General features: G+C 44.7%; 1 protein-coding gene across 4 annotated transcripts in view; it reads left to right on the top strand.

Annotated features, from left to right (window-relative positions):
* LOC115150745 (membrane-associated guanylate kinase, WW and PDZ domain-containing protein 3) overlaps positions 1-20,122 on the top strand; it is a 145,695-nt gene that overhangs the window by 115,813 nt on the left and 9,760 nt on the right. For 3 of the 4 annotated variants that reach the window (XM_029694349.1, XM_029694351.1, XM_029694352.1), the window contains exons 4-14: positions 1,741-1,947; positions 3,733-3,901; positions 4,799-4,878; positions 10,266-10,323; positions 11,623-11,729; positions 14,623-14,814; positions 15,627-16,244; positions 18,637-18,668; positions 19,279-19,441; positions 19,701-19,807; positions 19,912-20,104. In XM_029694349.1, the coding sequence (XP_029550209.1) occupies positions 1,741-1,947; positions 3,733-3,901; positions 4,799-4,878; positions 10,266-10,323; positions 11,623-11,729; positions 14,623-14,814; positions 15,627-16,244; positions 18,637-18,668; positions 19,279-19,441; positions 19,701-19,807; positions 19,912-20,104 (1,926 nt within the window). The remainder of the gene's footprint in view (positions 1-1,740; positions 1,948-3,732; positions 3,902-4,798; positions 4,879-10,265; positions 10,324-11,622; positions 11,730-14,622; positions 14,815-15,626; positions 16,245-18,636; positions 18,669-19,278; positions 19,442-19,700; positions 19,808-19,911; positions 20,105-20,122) is intronic. The other variant, XM_029694350.1, reaches the window with a different exon arrangement.

Below are 20,122 nucleotides of genomic sequence, written 5' to 3'. Positions count from 1 at the left end.
ATGGGTATTGCGGCTCGCCCAGTGATTTTGTTTTGCAAAAGTGTCTCCGTCAACAATATTTGTGACTACCACAGCCTTATAAAGAGAAACAAAGCTGTCTTTTGAGCATGTCTTCTATAACAGACCTATTTGTAATGTTTCAATTTTAATAGGTGGAGATCAAAGGTTTGTAAGATGAGAACAAGCACAGTTCAAATGAAAAGGAGATCAAGTTTATAGAGAGTAATACATTTGCTAAAAATCCATATTTCCCAGTGGCATCTTTCCCCGGTTCTTTAATTAAGCTGCTTATGAATTATGAATAGACTCTGTCTAATCATACAGTAAATGTTTGACCTTAAAATAAAACATTGCCGAAACATAATTCCGTAATGCTCCCATGAACAGATTCAGATCTGGGAACTGCTTAGCAAACAAATAAACATAAACATTTTGGGCATCTCGAATCAGTATCGAATCAGTATGTACATAATTCATTCTCGTAATGAAGGTTGAATAATTATGTTTTCTGTGCATAAATGTAGTTAGCCAGAGTGTTCAACCGCTAGTCAGAGATTGATTACCCCATGAGCTAAATTAGCCAATGATTTAACAAAGTTAAGCTCCTGTACGATACTGTTATCTTCACTGACTATTTATAGGCAGTATCACAAGGTTTTTATTCACTCAGGAGAAAAACACTTTTCAGAGATCGTTAATTGCTTTTCAATGATCAGTGTAATTGGTTGCTTGGAAAACCCTAGTGGGGAAATATAATGTTCCAATATAATGTTCCATGATTCATGACATGACGGTAGTGCTGTGGGGGGCACACAGCCAGGATGAAAGGTTCTCCCATTAAACAGATCACACTGTGCACGGCACGCTCATGTACAATGGAAGAGTCTATAGTGGTCACATGTAGTTTACGATGGGTCAATCAGTAAGGCTCGTCTGAATGGCTAGCTCGCGTTAACTTCATACAGTAAACATAATATAATTCACATCGTTTCCTATTCTACGGGCATAGTGGGAATGTATGTGATAGTGTTTACAAACGTATCATCATTAGCATATCGTTCTGTCTCTCCTTCTCTTTTCTATTAGCCACGTGCGGTATGTCATTCACCTACTTACCTTATAGCCTATGAGCACAGTCCAATAATACACATTTCTCACACTTGCTGTTTAACCTATTATCACATTTCTCTCCCTCAACTAATGTACTTTAAAACTTACCCATGTTCTCTTACATGCTGTGTTACAGCAAAATGTACTGACAACCCTTCACCTCCCCACCACCACCAGCTAAGCCCCGTCATTGGAACTCCTTTCTTCCAGCTGGGGGGTTTCCATGCCAGCTGCCCCCCATAGAGCTACCTGCCATCAAAGCATCTGGCTCCGAGGATCTTACTAATAAACTTTCATATTGCATTTTGCCGCTCTTGTTCATTCAGTTAAGTCTTAAACACGATTGAAATGTAGGACCTTGATTACAAGATTGTGGTCCCATTACTTTACCAGTTCTTGTTCAGATGGCCTCAATGCACAATAACTGCCAATGTCTTACCAGGGTTGAATAGTAGCTACAGGGATGGTTGAGAAAAGGGAATTTGTCAGACACTCATCTCTCTATCTGACCCCTCTCCCTCCCTCTCTCTCTCTCTCTCTCTCTTTCTCTCTCTCTCTCTCTCTCTCTCTCTCTCTCGCTCTCTCTCTATTTTCTCTCTCTCTCTCCCCTCCCACGCCCTCTATCTCCAGGTAACTACTATGGGACCCCCAAGCCCCCAGCAGAGCCCACCCTGGTGCAGCCTGACCTGGTGGATCAGGTGCTGTTTGATGAGGACTATGACAACGAGGTCCAGCGTAAACGCACCACCTCCGTCAGTAAAATGGACCGGAAGGACAGTGTGGTCCCTGAGGAGGAGGACGATGATGAGAGGCCACCTCTGGCCAATGGCCTCCCAGGTCAGTACATATCACACTCAAACCCCCTCTCCTTCCCTTTCTCTCTTTGCTCAGGATAGTCCCCTTTTGTGCGTCTCTTAGTCCTTCTTCAAATATCTTTCTACTTTTAGATGTACATTATTATGACTATGGACTAGTTGGTAGAGCATGGTGTGTGCAACGCCAGGGTTGTGGGTTCGATTCCCACGGGGGGCCAGTACAATCAAATGCATGAAATGAAATGTATGCATTCATTACTGTAAGTTGCTCTGGATCTGGATAAGAGCGTCTGCTAAATGACTAAAATGTAAAAAATGTAAAATATTTCTACTCTAAAACATAATTCTGCTCTATACTGTACATATTTACCTATGATCTAGGAGCTGTGATCACCTTCCCCATTATTCCCATTTTGTGCTATCTCTCTGTCTGTGTTATCCAACCATGCTCTGTCTATATAGCCAGACACTTCCCACACCAAGGCCATGCCTAAAGCACATCCAGTATCAGTAACACTTTCTACTGTAGTGCAGGTCACCTTGGAAGGCAGCAGTTTTCTTACCCTGAGGCAAGAGACTCCATGTGTGTGATCAATCAGGACTCCTCTCTCAAAGGATCTGGGCTGTCTTTGATGTGCCCAAGGATAGCCTGATTCCAACAGAAATGGGTTACAAGTCTTTTTATGTAAAATACATCACATTTCTGCTCTACTGCAGTCATGTTGGGGTTGTTCTGAACTTTTCATTCCAACCAACCATATATGGAAACAATTATGAACAGGTCAGAAGGTTTATGGAAAAAGTGAGTGCAATGCCCAAAACCCCTGACTGAACTTCCCTGGTCTCTGTGTTTAAGTCAAACCCTGATCCCTGCCTGACTTCCTGTATGTGTCTAGTGCAGTCAGTGTGGTGTGGGCTCTCACCCCTCTGTGAACTGTCTCTGATGACCTCAGCTCTCCTCAAGGCGCTGCCCCAAGGCTGGCTATGGTGCATGGTGTTTACATGAGGCCAGTCAGAACATCCGCAAATCCCGTGCGTGTGTGCGCGTGTGTTTGTGTGTGTGCGCATGTACATGCGTGGATGAAGTCAGATTAGCATAAGCGGTTGAGATCAGACTCATTTGCCAGTTCCTCCCCATCCTTCAAGCTAACAAGTAAATAAACAGTCTGTTGGAAATACCAGCAAGTCCCATGGATGTAGTAGTGTGTTAACTATTTACTCAAAAACAGAAGCACATGCACAAACTTGCCATGCTCATGGGCTGCCTGTATCAGCTCTGTGGAATACACTAGAAGAAGCTGTTTGGTGTTGAGCCTCATTGTATCATATGCTTGTGCAGAGGTTAGCATTACACAAAAACAGTCCCTCAATTAGAAGACCCTTGGGTATAAGTTTTATTTTGTACCCTGGAGAGCCTTTGTTGTGTCTATGCTCATGTTGATTGTGATGCTTTTATTGCAGTTCTCATTAAATGAATAAATAAAAAGTATAGAAATAACTATAAAGACAGTATTATTGTACCAAATAGCCTCAAGCTAAAATGGCCTTTTTACTGTGAATCCTGAGTTACTACAGTATATCATTGAAACCCAGGGGGTGTACACACATATGCATAAACGCGCTTACACGTACATGCAAATGCAAAACAGTGCCTTGGTGAACAGAACACACGATCTCTTGCATGCAAATCCTTTACCGACATCAAACCCTCCTTCCTCCCACTGCAGCTGGGAGAACAGGATGAGGCTATGAGGTGTCCATGCAGGACTAACCTTCTGCTCTTTCTCTCGCACTCTCTCTCTTTCAGAGCATAAAGAGGGGGCATCATGGAGGAAGGCGGTGCCCAGCTACACCCAGTCCAGCAGTGCAATGGACTTCCGTACGTGGAGCTCTCTGCCCCGCGACGATAGTTTGGAACCACTGCCTCTCAACTGGGAGATGGCCTACACCGAGACGGGCATGGTCTACTTCATAGAGTGAGTACTGCAACAGCACCCGTATATATCCACTCAGGGACAGGACAAAGAGACATCCTTGAGTCGACTGAGTCCTGGTTGTTTAAACTCTGCTACGCTGTAGATACAGAGAGTTCAAGGCTCCTCCCAAAAAATGCTGACTTTCTGCTTAATAGAGTTTCATGCTAAATAATTAAATAAATGTCAGAAATGTAGATCATGTTTTTTTAATGACATAAGACACTTCTGCTCTGGACTGAATGTTGAATGTTACGTTACAGGTTATGCAATAAATGGCTATGTCTGATCAGCATCATGCGAAGTATCATACAATTGTTGGTTAGATTAGTGAAGCACATAGCACACGTGTTACATAAGCCATGTCGAACAGACAGTGGATTTAAGTTAGTTAAACAAGCCGAGGCCTGGACTGGTGTGGGTCTCTTTAAAATCCACTCATATTGACTCAATGTTTACTCCAAAACTGACAGCCCTAGTCTACAAAATTGTTGCAAAAGTGTTTCTAGTCTAAGCTCATTTACTTGGTGGTTTCTCTTCAAGAAAACTTCAGCAGTTTTCCTGACCAATCAATACTGTGTTTTAGGAATGATTGAGTAAATTTAGCTCTCCTAGAGGCCCTTGAGTTGTTTAAAAACAGGCTTCCAGCTGATCTTGTCTGAAGTCGCCACATGTCATAATGAATACTGTGTTTCAGTTTTTCCCTCATTTGAATACAAAGCAGGATGAATTAATTGGTCAAGCAGTTATTTGTAACTTGTGTAGCTTTCAAAGAAAGCATACCATAGGATATACTGTAGTGTTGGTGGGTACTTGACTGTGTACCTTTCCACTGATGCAAATACCAGTGTCAGTAGCTGGCTCAGGTTTTTGAATGTTTCTCTTATCTGCCCTTCACAGTCACAACAGCAAGACCACCACCTGGCTTGACCCCCGCCTAGCCAAGAAAGCCAAGCCCCCGGAGAAGTGTGAGGATGGAGGTAAGGCTTCAGGACCTTAGCGGACCATACAGTACATAAAGCTCTTACAGCAACCACCACTACTACTTCTAATACTGTACTAGTACACACATTGTGACGCTCATCGTAAGGAGTAGACCAAGGTGCAGCTTGTTGAGTGCTCATGATAAATATTTATTATTATACTCAGAACACTAATACAAAACAATAAACAAAGAAACACGACCGTCACGTTCTGCAGGCTTCACTGAGCAATACAAAAACAAGATCCCACAACACCAGGTGGGAAAAAAAACCCTACTTAAGTATGATCTCCAATTAGAGACAACGAGGACCAGCTGCCTCTAATTGGAGATCATCCCAAACAAAACCAACATAGAAATACAAAACTAGAACATGAACATAGAAATACAAAACATAGAAAAACACCCCATCACGCCCTGACCTACTCTACCTTAGAAAATAACAGCTTACCATGGTCAGGATGTGACACACATGCAGTTTTACACATGGTTATGCCCTCCAGCCCCTGCCTTACAGCATACTGTGCATTATTTCACACATACGGACAGCTCATCAAATATAAATGACTGTGTTTCTATACAGACAAGATTGTCTGCATCCTCTGACATGGCACTTTCCTTAATAAATGCCTCCAGCTCAGGGTAATGTGTGCTACTTATACAATGCCCTCAGAAAGTATTCACACCCCTTGGCTTTTCCCACATTTTGTTGTGTTACAGCCTGAATTTAAAATTGATTAAATTTAGATTTTTTTTGTCACTGACCTACACAAAATACCCCATAATGTCAAGGTGGAATTATGTTTATTTTATTCTACTTAATTAAATGAAAAGCTGAAGTGTTCTGAGTCAATAAGTATTCAACCCCTTCGTTATGGCAAGCCTAAATAAGTTCAGGAGTACAATTTTGCCTAACAAGTCACATAATAAGTTGCATGGACTCACTCTATGCAATAATTGTGTTTAACAGTATTTTTGAATGACTACCTCATCTCTGTACCCCACACAGATTCAACCACAAAGACCAGGGAGGTTTTCCAATGCCTCGCAAAGGGCACATATTAGTATATGGGTAAAAAAAAAGCAGACATTGAATATCCCTTTGAGCATGGTGAAGTTATTAATTATACTTTGGATGGTGTATCAATACACCCAATTTACTGCAAATGTACAGGTGTCCTTCCTAACTCAGTTGCCATAGTGTCACGGCTGTCGAAAGGATCGGACCAAAGTGCAGCGTGGTTATAGTTCCACATTTTATTAAATCCGTGAAACTTTGCAAAACATAAATAACTGAATTTACAAAACAACAAACACTACTCAAAAGATAATCACCCACAAAACCCAGGAAGAAAAACCCCTACTTAAGTATGATCTCCAATTAGAGGCAACGAGGACCAGCTGTCTCCAATTGGAGATCAACCCCCCCATAAAAAACATAGAAATAGAAAAAACACAAAACACCCCCTGTCACGCCCTGACCTACCTCAGGACGTGACAGTACACCCCCCCCCCCCCCCCAAAAAAAGGTGCAGACTCCGAATGCAGGGAGGGTAGGGAGGGTGGCAATTGTCTATGGCGGCTCAAATGCAGTACACAACCTCCAGCAGAGGAGGCGGCTCCGGTTCGGGGCATACTCCCCGCTCCACCCGCTGATCCTTCTGCTTTATTACCACCTGACTGTGGATTGTCGTCGAAAGAACCGGACTGTAGATCATTGCTGGAGGCTCTGGGCTGCAGGCCGTCGCTGGAGGCTCTGGACTGGGGAGCGTCGCTGGAGGCTCCGGACTGGGGAGCGTCGCTGGAGGTCTGATGCGTGGGACTGGCATAGGTGGCGCCAGACTGGTAACATGCACCTGAGGTCGAGTGCGGGGAGGAGGCACAGGACGTACTGGGCTGTGGTGGCGCACTGGAGGTCTGATGCGTGGGACCGGAACAGGTGGCACCGGGCTGATGACACGCACCTCAGGGCGAGTGCGGAGAGGCGGCACAGGGTATACTGGGCCGTGGAGGTGCACTGGAGGTCTGGAGCTTATGGCTGGTACAACCCGTCTTTGCTGGATGCTCAACCCAGCTTGACAACTGCAAGGCGCGGGCACAGATCGCACCGGCCTGTGAGTGCGCCCTGACGACACAGTGCGCATCACTGCATAACACGGTGCTTGCCCAGTCACTTGCTCCCGACGGTAAGCATGGGGAGTTGGCTCAGGTCTCCACCCTGACTCTGCCAAACTCCCCGTGTGCCCCCCCAAAAAAATGTTTTGGGGGTGCCTCTCGGGCTTCCGTCATTGGGCTCGCTCCTCATAGCATCGCCGTTCCGCTTGCGCCCTTTCCACCTGCTTCCATGGCAGGGTCTTATCCCCTGCCATTACCTCCTCCCAGGTCCAGGATGTCCTCCATTCTCTCTTCTTCCGAGCCCAGGATCCCTGCTCCTCCTGGGCACGCTGCTTGGTCCTTTTGTGGTGGGTGATTCTGTCACGGCTGTCGAAAGGATCGGACCAAAGTGCAGCGTGGTTGTAGTTCCACATTTTATTAAATCCGTGAAACTTTGCAAAACATAAATAACTGAATTTACAAAACAACAAACCGTGACGCAGAGAAAAACAAACACTACTCAAAAGATAATCACCCACAAAACCCAGGAAGAAAAACCCCTACTTAAATATGATCTCCAATTAGAGGCAATGAGGACCAGCTGCCTCCAATTGGAGATCAACCCAAAAATCCCCAACATAGAAATAGAACAACTAGAACTTAAACATAGAGATAGAAAACATACAAAAACACAAAACACCCATGTCACGCCCTGACCTACTCTACCATAGAAAATCACATCTTACTATGGTCAGGACGTGACACATAGAGGAAGGAAACCGCTCAGGGATTTCACCATGAGGCCATGGTGACTTTAAAACAATTACAGAGTTTAATGGCTGTGATAGGAAAAAACTGAGGATGGATCAACAACACTGTAGTTACTCCACAATACTAACCGAGTGAAAACAGAGTGAAAAGAAGGAAGCCTGTACAGAATAAAAACATGCATCTTGTTTGCAACAAGGCACTAAACTAATCATCTAGTAGAAAGTCTATGGCAAGACCTGAAATGGTTGTCTAGCAATGATCAACAACCAATTTGACAGAGCTTGAAGAATTCTGAAAAGAATAATGGGAAAATGTTGCACAATCAAGATGTGGAAAGCTTTTAGAGACTTACCCAGAAAGACTATGCTTCCAAAGGTGCTTCTTCAAATTAATGAATCAGAGGTGTGAAGTTTACATACACTTAGGTTGGAGTCATTAAAACTTGTTTTTCAACCACTCCATAAATTTCTTGTTAACAAACTATAGTTTTGGCAAGTCGGTTAGGACATCTACTTTGTGCATAACACAAGTCATTTTTCCAACAATTGTTTACAGACAGATTATTTCACTTATAATTCACTGTATCACAATTCCAATGGGTCAGAAGTTTACATACACTAAGTTGACTGTGCCTTTAAACAGCTTGGAAAATTCCAGAAAATGATGTCATGGCTTTAGAAGCTTCTGGAGCTTCTGGCTAATTGACATAATGAGTCAATTGGAGGGGTATCTGTGGATGTATTTCAAGGCCTACCTTCAAACTCAGTGCCTCTTTGCTTGACATCATGGGAAAATCAAAAGAAATCAGCCAAGACCTGGTTCATCCTTGGGAGGAATTTCCAAATGCCTGAAGATACCACGTTCATCTGTACAAACAATAGTACGCAAGCATAAACACCATAGGACCACACAGCCGTCATACCACTCAGGAAGGAGATGTGTTCTGTCTCCTAGAGATTAACATACTTCGATGCGAAAAGTGCAAATCAAGCCCAGAACAACAGCAAAGGACCTTGTGAAGTTGCTGGAGGAAACAGGCACAAAAGTATCTATATCCACAGTAAAACGAGTCCTATATCAACATAACCTGAAAGGCCGCTCAGCAAGGAAGTAGCCACTGCTCCAAAACCGCCATAAAAAAGCCAGACTACGGTTTGCAACTGCACATGGGGACAAAGATCGTACTTTTTGGAGAAATGTCCTCTGGTCTGATGAAACAAAAATAGAACAGTTTGGCCATAATGACCATTGTTATGTTTGGAGGAAAAAGGGGGAGGCTTGCAAGCCGAAGAACATCCCAACCGTGAAGCATGGGGGTGCCAGCATCATGTTGTGGGGGTGCTTTGCTGCAGGAGGGACTGGTGTGCAAGCAAGGAGGCCTACTAACCTGACTCAGTTACACCAGCTCTGTCAGGAGGAATGGGCCAAAATTCACCCAACTTATTGTGGGAAGGTTATTGAAGTCTACCTGAAACGTTTGACCAAAGTTAAACAATTTAAAGGCAATGCTACCAAATACTAATTGAGTGTATGTAAACTTCTGACCCACTGGGAATGTGATGAAAGAAATAAAAGCTGAAATAAATAATTCTCTCTGCTATTATTCTAACATTTCACATTCTTAAAATAAAGTGGTGATCCTAACTGACCTAAGGCAGGGAATTTTTACTTGGATTAAATGTCAGGAATTGTTCAAATCTGAGTTTAAATGTATTTGGCTAAGGTGTATGTAAACTGTATGTAAATTAGACGTTTCTGTATTTCATCTTCAATACATTTGCAAAGAATTCTAAAAGCATGTTTTCACTTTGTCATTATGGGGTATTGTGTGTAGATGGGTGAGAAAAAATATATATTCAGGCTGTAACACAAAAAAAATTGGAATAAGTCAAGGGGTATGAATACTTTCTGAAGGAACCGTATGTATATTTCTTTAACATGGAATGAAGGTTGTTTGCGTCACTTGAATGCCAGGATTACCAGGAGTGCACACTCGTTTGCCCGTCCATTCCCAGGGTGTGTGGCTGTGATGTGGGCTAAGTGTAGGGAGAGAGTGGGGGGTTCGAGGGAGACACAGGACCCTGGTCGGTTGTTTCTAATGGATTTTTAAATGCAGGCAGAATGCTAGTTGGTGTGCTGCCTCTGAAAAGCAACTCCAAAGCTCTCTTTTGCGTGAAGAGCTTTTTTTGTGGGCTTCATGTGCTTACCAGGGCTTGATGTACAGTACAGCAGCCATCCCAGCCAGGCTGCCTGCGAAAACTGCAAAATGTCAGTGGGGGCTTTTTTCATGCCCATTTTCTCATGCTTAACTTCCCTAGTGGGAAGAAAACAAAGCAAACTTGTTATTCGTCTTATACCTGGAAACTCCAGTATCGCCCAACTGTAATGTGTGCATAAGCATTGTGTCTCGTGTCTGCTGGTCTCTTCTCATCACTATGCCCTGTTATCCTGCAGTACTGTACATTTGCAGGTTTTGTGTGATAGTAGTTGAACACAATGCATCTCTTCCTGTATCCACAGAGCTTCCGTATGGCTGGGAGGAAATAGAGGACCCACAGTATGGAACATATTATGTAGAGTAAGTCTGTTCACTCTGCCACCACATGAATATCTGATATATTCCCCAGCAAAACCATAGATCATAAACTAACTATAGGTACAGTATACATTATATATAGATAGCAGGGATACCATGTGTTACTAGACATGTGGTGCACTGCTCGGGAACCATCAATTTGAGAACAATACTATTCCATGATCAAGACTCTTGTATTGGTTTTTCAGTGGGTGGTGAACATAAGCTATGTTGGTAACATCACATTCACCCAGGTGAAAACACCGCAATGATTGTGAGTGTGAGTGTCTGTGTACAGAAGGTGTTCTGACTGCCACAGCAAAACATCTCTGAAACCCAGCCATTATAGCAGCAGTAGGTATAGGAGGAGGGTTGTGAGAGTTATCAAGGAGGGAAGGAGAGGGAAAGGTGGCTGTTGTGATGACAAGGAAATTAAATTCTTGCTTTGTTTTATTACTGATATTACATAAGGGTCCCTCCTAGGTAGAGGCTGTGGGTGAGAGAGAGGAACCCATACTCTTTGTTTCAAAGGCAAATGGATGGGGACTTTTTGCCGCCGGTGTTCCAGTTCAAAATGAACTCTGTGTAAAACAATGGCTTTGTTATGCCAGGGGGACAGACTGTTTACATTGTTAAAGACAAGAAAAAGTAGTCAGGAGTTCATCTCTAGTTTTATTCAACTAACATGGAATCACTGGTCACTTTAATAATGGAACACTAGTCACTTTTGAATGTTTACATACTGCTTTACTCATGTCATATATATATATACTGTATTCCACTCCGACATTGCTCAATCTAATATTTATATATTTCTTAATTCCATTCTTTTACTTCTAGATGTGTGTATTGTTGTGAATTGTTAGATACTACTGCACTGTTGGAGCTAGGAACACAAGCATATCGCTACACCCGCAATAACATCTGCTAAATATGTGTATGTCACCAATACAATGTGATTTGATTGGTTTGAACAGTCCAAACATTAGGCATAGACATGAAGAGGACACTAACCCCCTTGCATCTGTATAGACTTGCAATCAACAGCTCACAGAAGAAACACTGGGAAAGCTATGTAAAAATACCTATTGTTAATGGATTGAGAATGAATGTATAGTGCCTTCCATCACCCCAGTGCATTCTAAGACATGCTATAACCATTTATAACAGTGCTTTCATCATGAATCACACACAGGTGGTCTGCAGAATTACACACAGATGATTCAAGGGATCTTGTATGTGTCTGTGTCAGTAAATTGGTGTCTACAAATTTAATCACATAATAGATTGTTTCTGTTTCAGTCACATCAACCAGAGAACCCAGTTTGAGAACCCAGTCCTGGAGGCTAAGAGGAAGCTGAGCCAGGAGACTACTGCCTCTATCCAGCAGGGGGCACCACCTCCCCCAGGTAAACATTAGTCACCTCACTTTGTCTTCAGCTCACTCCTTCTTCAGCTCTGGACAGCTCATATATCTAAACTCAACAATGAGCTTCCATGATTGCATGTTGACCTCCTTCATCTCAGTCATTCTGTGTCTTGTTGAATAGGTTTGCAGTGGTGGAAAATGTAGCAGCCATGACCTCGCTCATGGTTGTAGGAGAATTATTGTGTCAAGTGTTATCATGCATGAATAGCCGTTGAAAAGTAGCTATGTATGATCTACTCTGTGTCCAAGGGAAGGCAAGTTCTCTATACTCATGCCAGGGTTGGCATGTAAGACAAGCCACTCTTCTGCCATAATAAACAATATGAATTAAATATGCTTTCATTACAATGAATGTATAATACATGACAGCGCAGGGAGTACAGCTTGACATTCATGTTCTGCTGCTGAGGAGTTCACAAATGGGTTGGTTGAGAGGAGGAGGGAAGGGGAGCGGCTGCGACAGCTGTTGGAACAGCACATCTTAATAAGGGCCAAGCATAACAAGACATCTCTCAACTAGTTAACTTGCTATTACTAGCCAGGTGGGGAGGGACTGAGACAGCCACCTTCCCTGTGATTGCACCATGTTGTGGGTTGTCAGAAGGTTACTATGATGTAACCAAAACAATGGCAGTTGCACCTCAGGCTACCTAGAGATTTCCAAGCTCAGAGATTCCCAGAGCAAGTAATGCAACATAGAGGCCCGTCTGCAGTGTTTACCAAGGATCTGAGTGGAGACCATCAGACCTCAACTTGGATTGACCTTTTAGAAATTCCTAAAGGTCCCTGACCAACAGTCATCTTCAACAACATGTGGGACTACAGATTCCCACAGTGCAATACTACACCTTCTGGACCTACTGACCATGGTCTATTACTGTATTTTTGGGATTAGAGTTTGCAAGAAAGGCATTTCACTGTACTTTTGCACATGACAATAAAACTTGAAACTGAAGCTATGTATCAGACCAGACGCTGGCTGTTTAGGTGATATGGTTACTGGTAGGTCTGGCACAATTACCATACTGTATAACCATGTAACCGACCGTTATGGATGAAAACCGTCATGAAAATAAAAATAACCGTCATAACTGTTTGTGTGTGTGTGTGTGTGTGTGTGTGTGTGTGTGTGTGTGTGTGTGTGTGTGTGTGTGTGTGTGTGTGTGTGTGTGTGTGTGTGTGTGTGTGTGTGTGTGTGTGTGTGTGTGTGGAACGAACCGCTGACTGAAAACGGGTCGGCCGGGCATATGTGCAGTTGAGTCCGTTTTGGCTGTAACACGGGACTTCTAATAATGTGATGAAACTTTTTTGCTTCTTGCTGAAACAAGCAAACTAGTCTTCTGTTGCCTAGGCAGCAACAGCACACATAGAATTCCAGCACATGCAGTCAGGAGCGGAAGAGATGAGAACATTTGCTAAAGAAAATATGCTATTTGAACAGTTATTACGGTAACGCTGTCATTTGGCTGGCCAATTACGGTCATACAAAATTCCATGATCTGCACTGCCCTAGTTGCTGGTTTATTTGAACTGAAGGTCTATGAGATGCTCTTTAAGCAGTGTTTTGACAAGGCTCCTCACTCCAGCCTGCCTAGAGAGCCCTAGTAATCCCTCTGCATTTCAACTAGACTGACACTGACAGCCTTATATAGCTATTATTCATCTCCACCCTTTTAACCTCTACCAGCAGCTTCATTTTAATCACATGAACAAGACTGTCTGTGGTCATGTTGACTGATGTCTGTGGTGAATTGTACCAAACATTATACACATCATGGATGTTGAGAATGATTTGGATTCCTCTGTTCTGGCCTTCAAATGCTGTCAGCATTTCATCACATAGAGATCTCTGGAGTCTAATACACACACACGCATGCACACACACACACACAAACACGCACACACATTAAATGACAGATTGGTTATCACTGTCACAGTTTGAAAAGCGAGATCCCCATGAGTTCATCATGTGATTATGAATGTGATTATGTAAATAAGATTCTCTTGATCCATTGAACAGGACAGCTAGAGTCTATCCACATTGTATTAAATCCCCCTCATCTCTGAGCTGCACTATGGGCCATACAGTACCATACGGTCACCACAGGGCTGTTTTGCTCTATCATATAGGACTGGAATGTATCGAAATGCCACCTGAGACAGTGAAGCGGGGAGAAAAGATGGTATGCTTCTGCTATAAAGTGCTGATAGGACAGTAAAGCCAGCGAGGTAAAAGCTCAGCTGGCCCATTTTATGCAGTATGACCCTGACAGCCTGTTATTTACTGGACTGTGTGTCCAAAGTCGTACAAGGGGATATTTATGCTGCCAATGACCTTATGTTGTTCCTTACTAAAGTTATACAAGGCTCCCCTGACAAACCTCTTTTTCTGACTCACTGGCTCTTTTGGGAGAACATGAAAAAGGGCCTCATGCCTAACTGAACAATTTCTGAGGTGTTATGTCACTGTTTGAATCAACAGCATGTTAATGAATTCCACAATTCACATGAAATTATTAAGCCACTAAAGCTGTGATTAAATATTTTGTCTGTTAATGTTTTAGTTATCATACAGGGCAGTGTTTTAGTCAAAGGGACTATTGTTTAGGGCAGCTTGCTGTGTTGACCTGGAAGGGAAGTTCTTGTTGCAGTGTGGTTAATTGCTGACAAAAATGCATTTCAGGATGTTCGAAGAGCTTTTAGCTATACTGTAGTGAATAATATTGTACCTTACTTGAGAGAGTTGCTATTTTTGTTAACGTTGGAAACGTTGTCTTGAGGTTGTTACTTTGTTACTATGTTGTTGTTTGTCACACCTTATTTAGCTATGCAACTTGCTCTAACTCTCCCACTCTTACACATTCACGTTCCAGGTGAGCAGGTTGCATCAGGCTTCACCCCGGACCCATCCCAGCTGCAGGGAGAGATGTTCCACACTGCTCTGAGGAAGAGCTCCCAGGGCTTTGGCTTCACCATCATCGGGGGCGACCGCCATGATGAGTTCCTGCAGGTGAAGAATGTCCTCAGCGACGGCCCTGCCGCCAACGATAAAAAGATTGCCTCCGGTGAGTAATACACTGCTGCGCTGAGCTGTGGAGAGCCACTCACTTTCACCAGCTCAAAAGACAGCTAGTGAACCTAATGAAAGGCATGTTGGTCCCTATAGAGGGACTGCACTTACCCTAACACTTCCCTAAGAGATGCAATAGAAAGAAAGAGCAAGAATTCTGTCAGTTTCATTTTCAAGGGGATCATTCTGGAGCAGGACAGGTTATGGTGGATTCTGTGTGTAGCCCTGTATCTCTGTTGCACACTCTGATCTTCCTTTAGCTTTGAGGCTATCTGGGGCACTGCATCCTCAGCAGCTTTGCTTGTGTGAGCTGAGAGACCAACATGCCTTTCCTGTTTGACGACGGTTGCTGTTCTCTGAGCTGGCCGTCAGGGTGAGAAGTAAAGGAAACATACCCATCTCTCTCCTAATGATCTGCCTGGAAGCACTGCAAGTTGAGGTCTGTTAGAACAATGGAGAGAGGGAGCATAGGAGGGAGGGAGGGAAGGAGGGAGGTGGCAGGAAGAAGGGAGGTAAGTAGGACATGAGATGAAAGGGACGGGGGAGAGATGGGAGGACGAAGGAACGTGGAGAAGAGGGGGTGGCACCTGTTTGACAGTCAAGTCGAATAGAGGACTTTCTGATAATGATGCTCTATCTGAAAAATAATTCAGTCCGTTACAAACAAGAGAGTCACCTAGCTAACAAGCAACTGTATTGCCGTAACAACCATTACATCTCCCATGGGTAAGTCTGTATATGTTTACTGTTTACTAAGGCTAGTTTCCTCTCTCTCCTCTCCTTCTCCCTCTGGTCTCCCCCCGCCAGGCGATGTGATCGTGGAGATCAACGGAACATGTGTGCTGGGCAAAACCCACCCTGAAGTGGTGCAGATGTTCCAGTCCATCCCAGTGAGTCAGTATGTTGACATGGTGCTGTGCCGCGGCTACCCGCTGCCCCCAGACGTGGAGCCAGACAGTGAGGACCCACCTCCCCCACCTTCTCAGCCCCTGCAAGGGGGCGAGGTGGTGACGGCCGTGCCCCTCATCAACGGCCAGCCCCTGCTGGTGAAGGGTGACGTGCTGCACGGCTCCTCCCAGGAGCTTCACTACGTCACAACCGACGCCAGCGGACGGCCCGTGGTGGCTGCCCTGCCCAACGGGAGGCGTCCTGAGCAGGGGGGAACAGGCCTGTTGCAGCCCGAACTTGTGAGTGTGCACCTGGTGAAGGGCCCAGGCGGGTTTGGGTTTGCCATCGCAGACTGCCCCCTGGGCCAGAAGGTGAAGATGATCCTGGACGCCCAGTGGTGCCGCGGCCTGCTGAAGGGAGACGTGATCAAGGAGATCAACCGTCAGAACGTCCAGACCCTGAGCCACGCCCAGGTGGTGGACATCCTCAAAGACCTGCAGGTGGGGAGCGAGGTCAACGTGCTGGTGCTCAGAGGAGGTGAGTCTTGTTAACGCTGCCTTGTGTTACATAACACTAACACTGTGACTGTACTGCTGCGACATTACTTTTGCCATGGCATTAGTGTGATACAGTGATATCACTGTCAATGTGACCTCAACAGTATCCCTGGGGAGGGAGGTCAATGTGCTGATACTGACAGGAGGTGAGAGAGTGGGTCAACTACCACTCACACACACGCACGGACGCACACATACACACACACACTATGTTATGGAATCTTGGTGATGTCACTGTGTCTGCTGTTGGTGAACATGAGGGACTGTTGCTTCTTTGGCTTATACGATCGCATAGTAATGACAATTGTAGAGACCCCCTATGCAAACCAACCCACCCTTCACATATACACTACATGAACAAAAGTATGTGGACACCTGCTCGTTGAACATCTCATTTCAAAATCATGTGCATTAATATGTAGTTGGTCTCCCCTTTGCTGCTATAACAGCCTCCGCTCTTCTGGGAAGGCTTTCCACTCGATGTTGGAACATTGCTGCGGGGACTTGCTTCCATTCAGCCACTAGAGCATTAGTGAGGTTGGGCACTGATTTTGTAGGATTAGGCCTGGCTCGCAGTCGGCGTTCCAATTCATCCCAAAGGTCAGGGCTCTGTGTAGGCCAGTCAAGTTCTTCCACACCGATCTCGACAAACCATTTCTGTATGGACCTCGCTTTGTGCACAGTGGGCATTGTCATGCTGAAACAGGAAATGGCCATCCCCAAATCATCTAGAATGTCATTGTATGCTATAGCATTAAGATTTCCCTTCACTGGAACTAAGGGGCCTAGCCCAAACCATGAAAAACAGCCCCAGACCATTATTCCTCCTCCACCAAACGTTACAGTTGGCACTATGCATTGGGGCAGGTAGAGTTCTCATGGCATCCGCCGAAAGCAGATTTTTCCGTTGGACTGCCAGATGGTAAAGCGTGATTCATCACTCCAGAGAACAAGTTTCCACTGCTCCAGATTCAATGACGGCGAGCTTTACTCAACTCCAGCCGACGCTTGGCATTGCGCATGGGGATCTTAGGCTTGAGTGCTGCTGCTCGGCCATGAAAACCCATTTCATATACAAAAGTCCACATACTTTTATATATACTGTATAGTGTACCTTTCACATATCCCTCTAAACACCTCTCTGTATGCACAGATCTCTACCATATCTCCCTGTACAGGATATACTGTATCTCTTCAGGCTGTTTCGCAGTTCTGCTGAGACTCTCTCTCCGTCAGGCGTTCATACTGCAGTCTGTTGCAGGCCTAGGAAGGGAAGTTACATAAGCAAGGGGCTCTGCTCTGCCTGCTCTGCTCTGCTCCTGGGGAGTGAGGGAGGGGAAAGCACCCTTCAAACGTCTCCCACATCCATCTCCCGCCATCCTGGGAAAATCGTACACAAGTCGATGAACCGGATTGTCTTTGATCATCATCAGAGGCGCAGAGGATTTCTGCATGCTTCTATATCCGTGGCCCTTAAAGAGCCAGAGCTAATCGCTGTATGGCACTGAGAGTGGGAGGCCCCAGGGGTCTCCTCCTCACGGTCCTCCTCCCTTCCTCTCTCTTCCTCTCTACACTTACAGTCCCACCCTCCACCACCTCAACCCTGTCCCTCCCACCCCACACACACAGAGCATGACCCTGCAGTTGGAGCAGCCTCCGCCTTATTCAGGCAGTCCAGCGATGGAGCTAATGTCAGATTTAACCCTCATTAGAGATAGGCCCTTGGGTGAGAGGCAAAGGCCTGAGAGAGAGAAAGAGAGAGAGAGGGAGAGAGAGAGAGAGAGAAAAAACATACTGCATTCATCTTATCATCTTATTTAATGTACGTCATGTCCTTGATTCTCGCAATAGAGCTAGATCTCCCGGTTACACCAGGGTCCATTAACCCTTTTACGCTTAGCAGACGAACAGTCATCCTCTGTAGGCTTCCAGAGAAGTGCATGCTGGTGAATCCATTTAATATTGGAGCCACATTAAGTGTGGGTACAATCTGAGCGTGAGAGATGGAACGTGTGGGTGTACTGTACAGTTGACAGTAGAAAGCATTATTGGTCATTGCATTTCATGCATGACTTTCTCTCTCTCTCTCTCTCGCTAACTCTCTATGCTATACTAGTCCTCCTTCATTAAGGTCCCCTCTCTCTCACATGTACATGTCTCCTATTTATCTTTAATAACACAGTGATGTCATGCTCCTTGATGGAGTATGCAAACGCACTGTTTTATACCTCCTGAGTCTAGACTATTTAAACACAGTTATTCCTTCACCGTTCTCGTTCTCTGTTAGGGAGGCAGTGCCATCTACTGGCTGATGTCTCATTGGTGCAAGGTTTTCTAAACATTCTCATGACTCATGCTGGTGTTTCTCACAGGTCAGACATCTCCTGTGAAGAGCCTGAAACCTGTGAGTAAAAGCAGACAATGTTCTATAATACTCTGTGTTTTACTATTGTGTACCTTGGCACTTATCCCTCATTTTCATATTAAAGCCTTTTGTCCTTTAGCTAACCAGCAATTGCATCACATTAAATGATAACTACCGGTATAAATTTGAATATTGATTATGTTTCACGTGGCCTCCTTTTGTTTGCTTTGAAAACGGTCTTAATTACTTCCATTCAGCATTCATTTTCTCAGCCTTTTGTCTGGGGATTTCAATGGTAATGAAGCATAGAAGCCTCTTTAGATAAGATTGTATATTCGTATGACAGCTTTAGATGAAGCTGGCCTTTTCCACAGAATAAGCCTGTCAGTGCCATAGGGAAATCTTCGTACGCCTGTGGATGTTAAATTACATTCAAATCCCATCGGCCATTGGTTTACCATCAAGCTAGCGGGGGTAATGTGAAGGCAATGTGGGAGCCAGCAGTGGAATGACCTTTCACTCCTTTAATGTTCAATCACCATTACATCCTGTGCTATGTGTCTGGGTAATGAAGTATATATAGACTGTGTAGTCTTTAATGTGATCTAACTGTGCTGTGGCTGTGTCTGTGGCTCTGTGACCCCGTCAGAGGCAGGAGATGACAGCTAGCACAGAGACTCTGGACTGTGTCACAGACTCTGTCTCCCAGGCCCTCCCATACCATTCCAACACCTCAACCCTGCGCAACGACTCACCCAAACGGGACGCCACAGAGATGTACCTCAAGTCCAAGGCCCTGCTGGAGAGCAAGCGTGAGTGCACATCCACAGACAGAGTCTGGTTGTAGAGGAGGTCTAGTAACCTTATGCTCAGTTATATTCCATCCATAGCTCTGTAGTAGTAAATGGATGCAAGTGTTTCATTTGTATGTTCATGACAGTCTATTAATGGTCACCCTACATTTGTGGATCCAGTATCAATGTGAGCTATAAGATAAGCCTGTGAGTTCACCCTGCTGACTGGATGATCACCTCTCTGATACCCTATCTAACCCCTGTAAACTGTCCACAGAGCCTCACACCAAGGACTTGGATGTGTTCATCAAGAGGGACCAGGAGACTGGCTTTGGCTTCCGTGTTCTGGGAGGAGAAGGTCCAGAGCAGCCAGTGAGTACCGAAGTATGAACTTCCTCCCTGTTAGATTATCTTTGGACTTTTTTAACACTATAGACAATGTTTCTTGAGTGTTTCTGACTCAGAGTGTGACTCTCTCTCTTTGACAGGTGTATATTGGTGCCATCGTGCCCCTGGGTGCAGCTGAGAAGGATGGGCGTCTGAGGGCTGGTGATGAGCTCATAGGCATCGATGGAATCATGGTCAAGGGCCGTTCCCACAAGCAGGTTCTGGACCTGATGACCAACGCTGCCCGCAACGGTCAGGTCATGTTGACTGTGCGTAGGAAAGTCATCTACAGAGGTGAGCACTCACTGACTG

Source organism: Salmo trutta, chromosome 16 (assembly GCF_901001165.1).
Source record: "Salmo trutta chromosome 16, fSalTru1.1, whole genome shotgun sequence".
Lineage (NCBI taxonomy): Eukaryota > Metazoa > Chordata > Actinopteri > Salmoniformes > Salmonidae > Salmo > Salmo trutta.
Note: the sequence above shows the minus strand (reverse complement) of the source record. Positions and strands in the feature narration are given on the sequence as shown.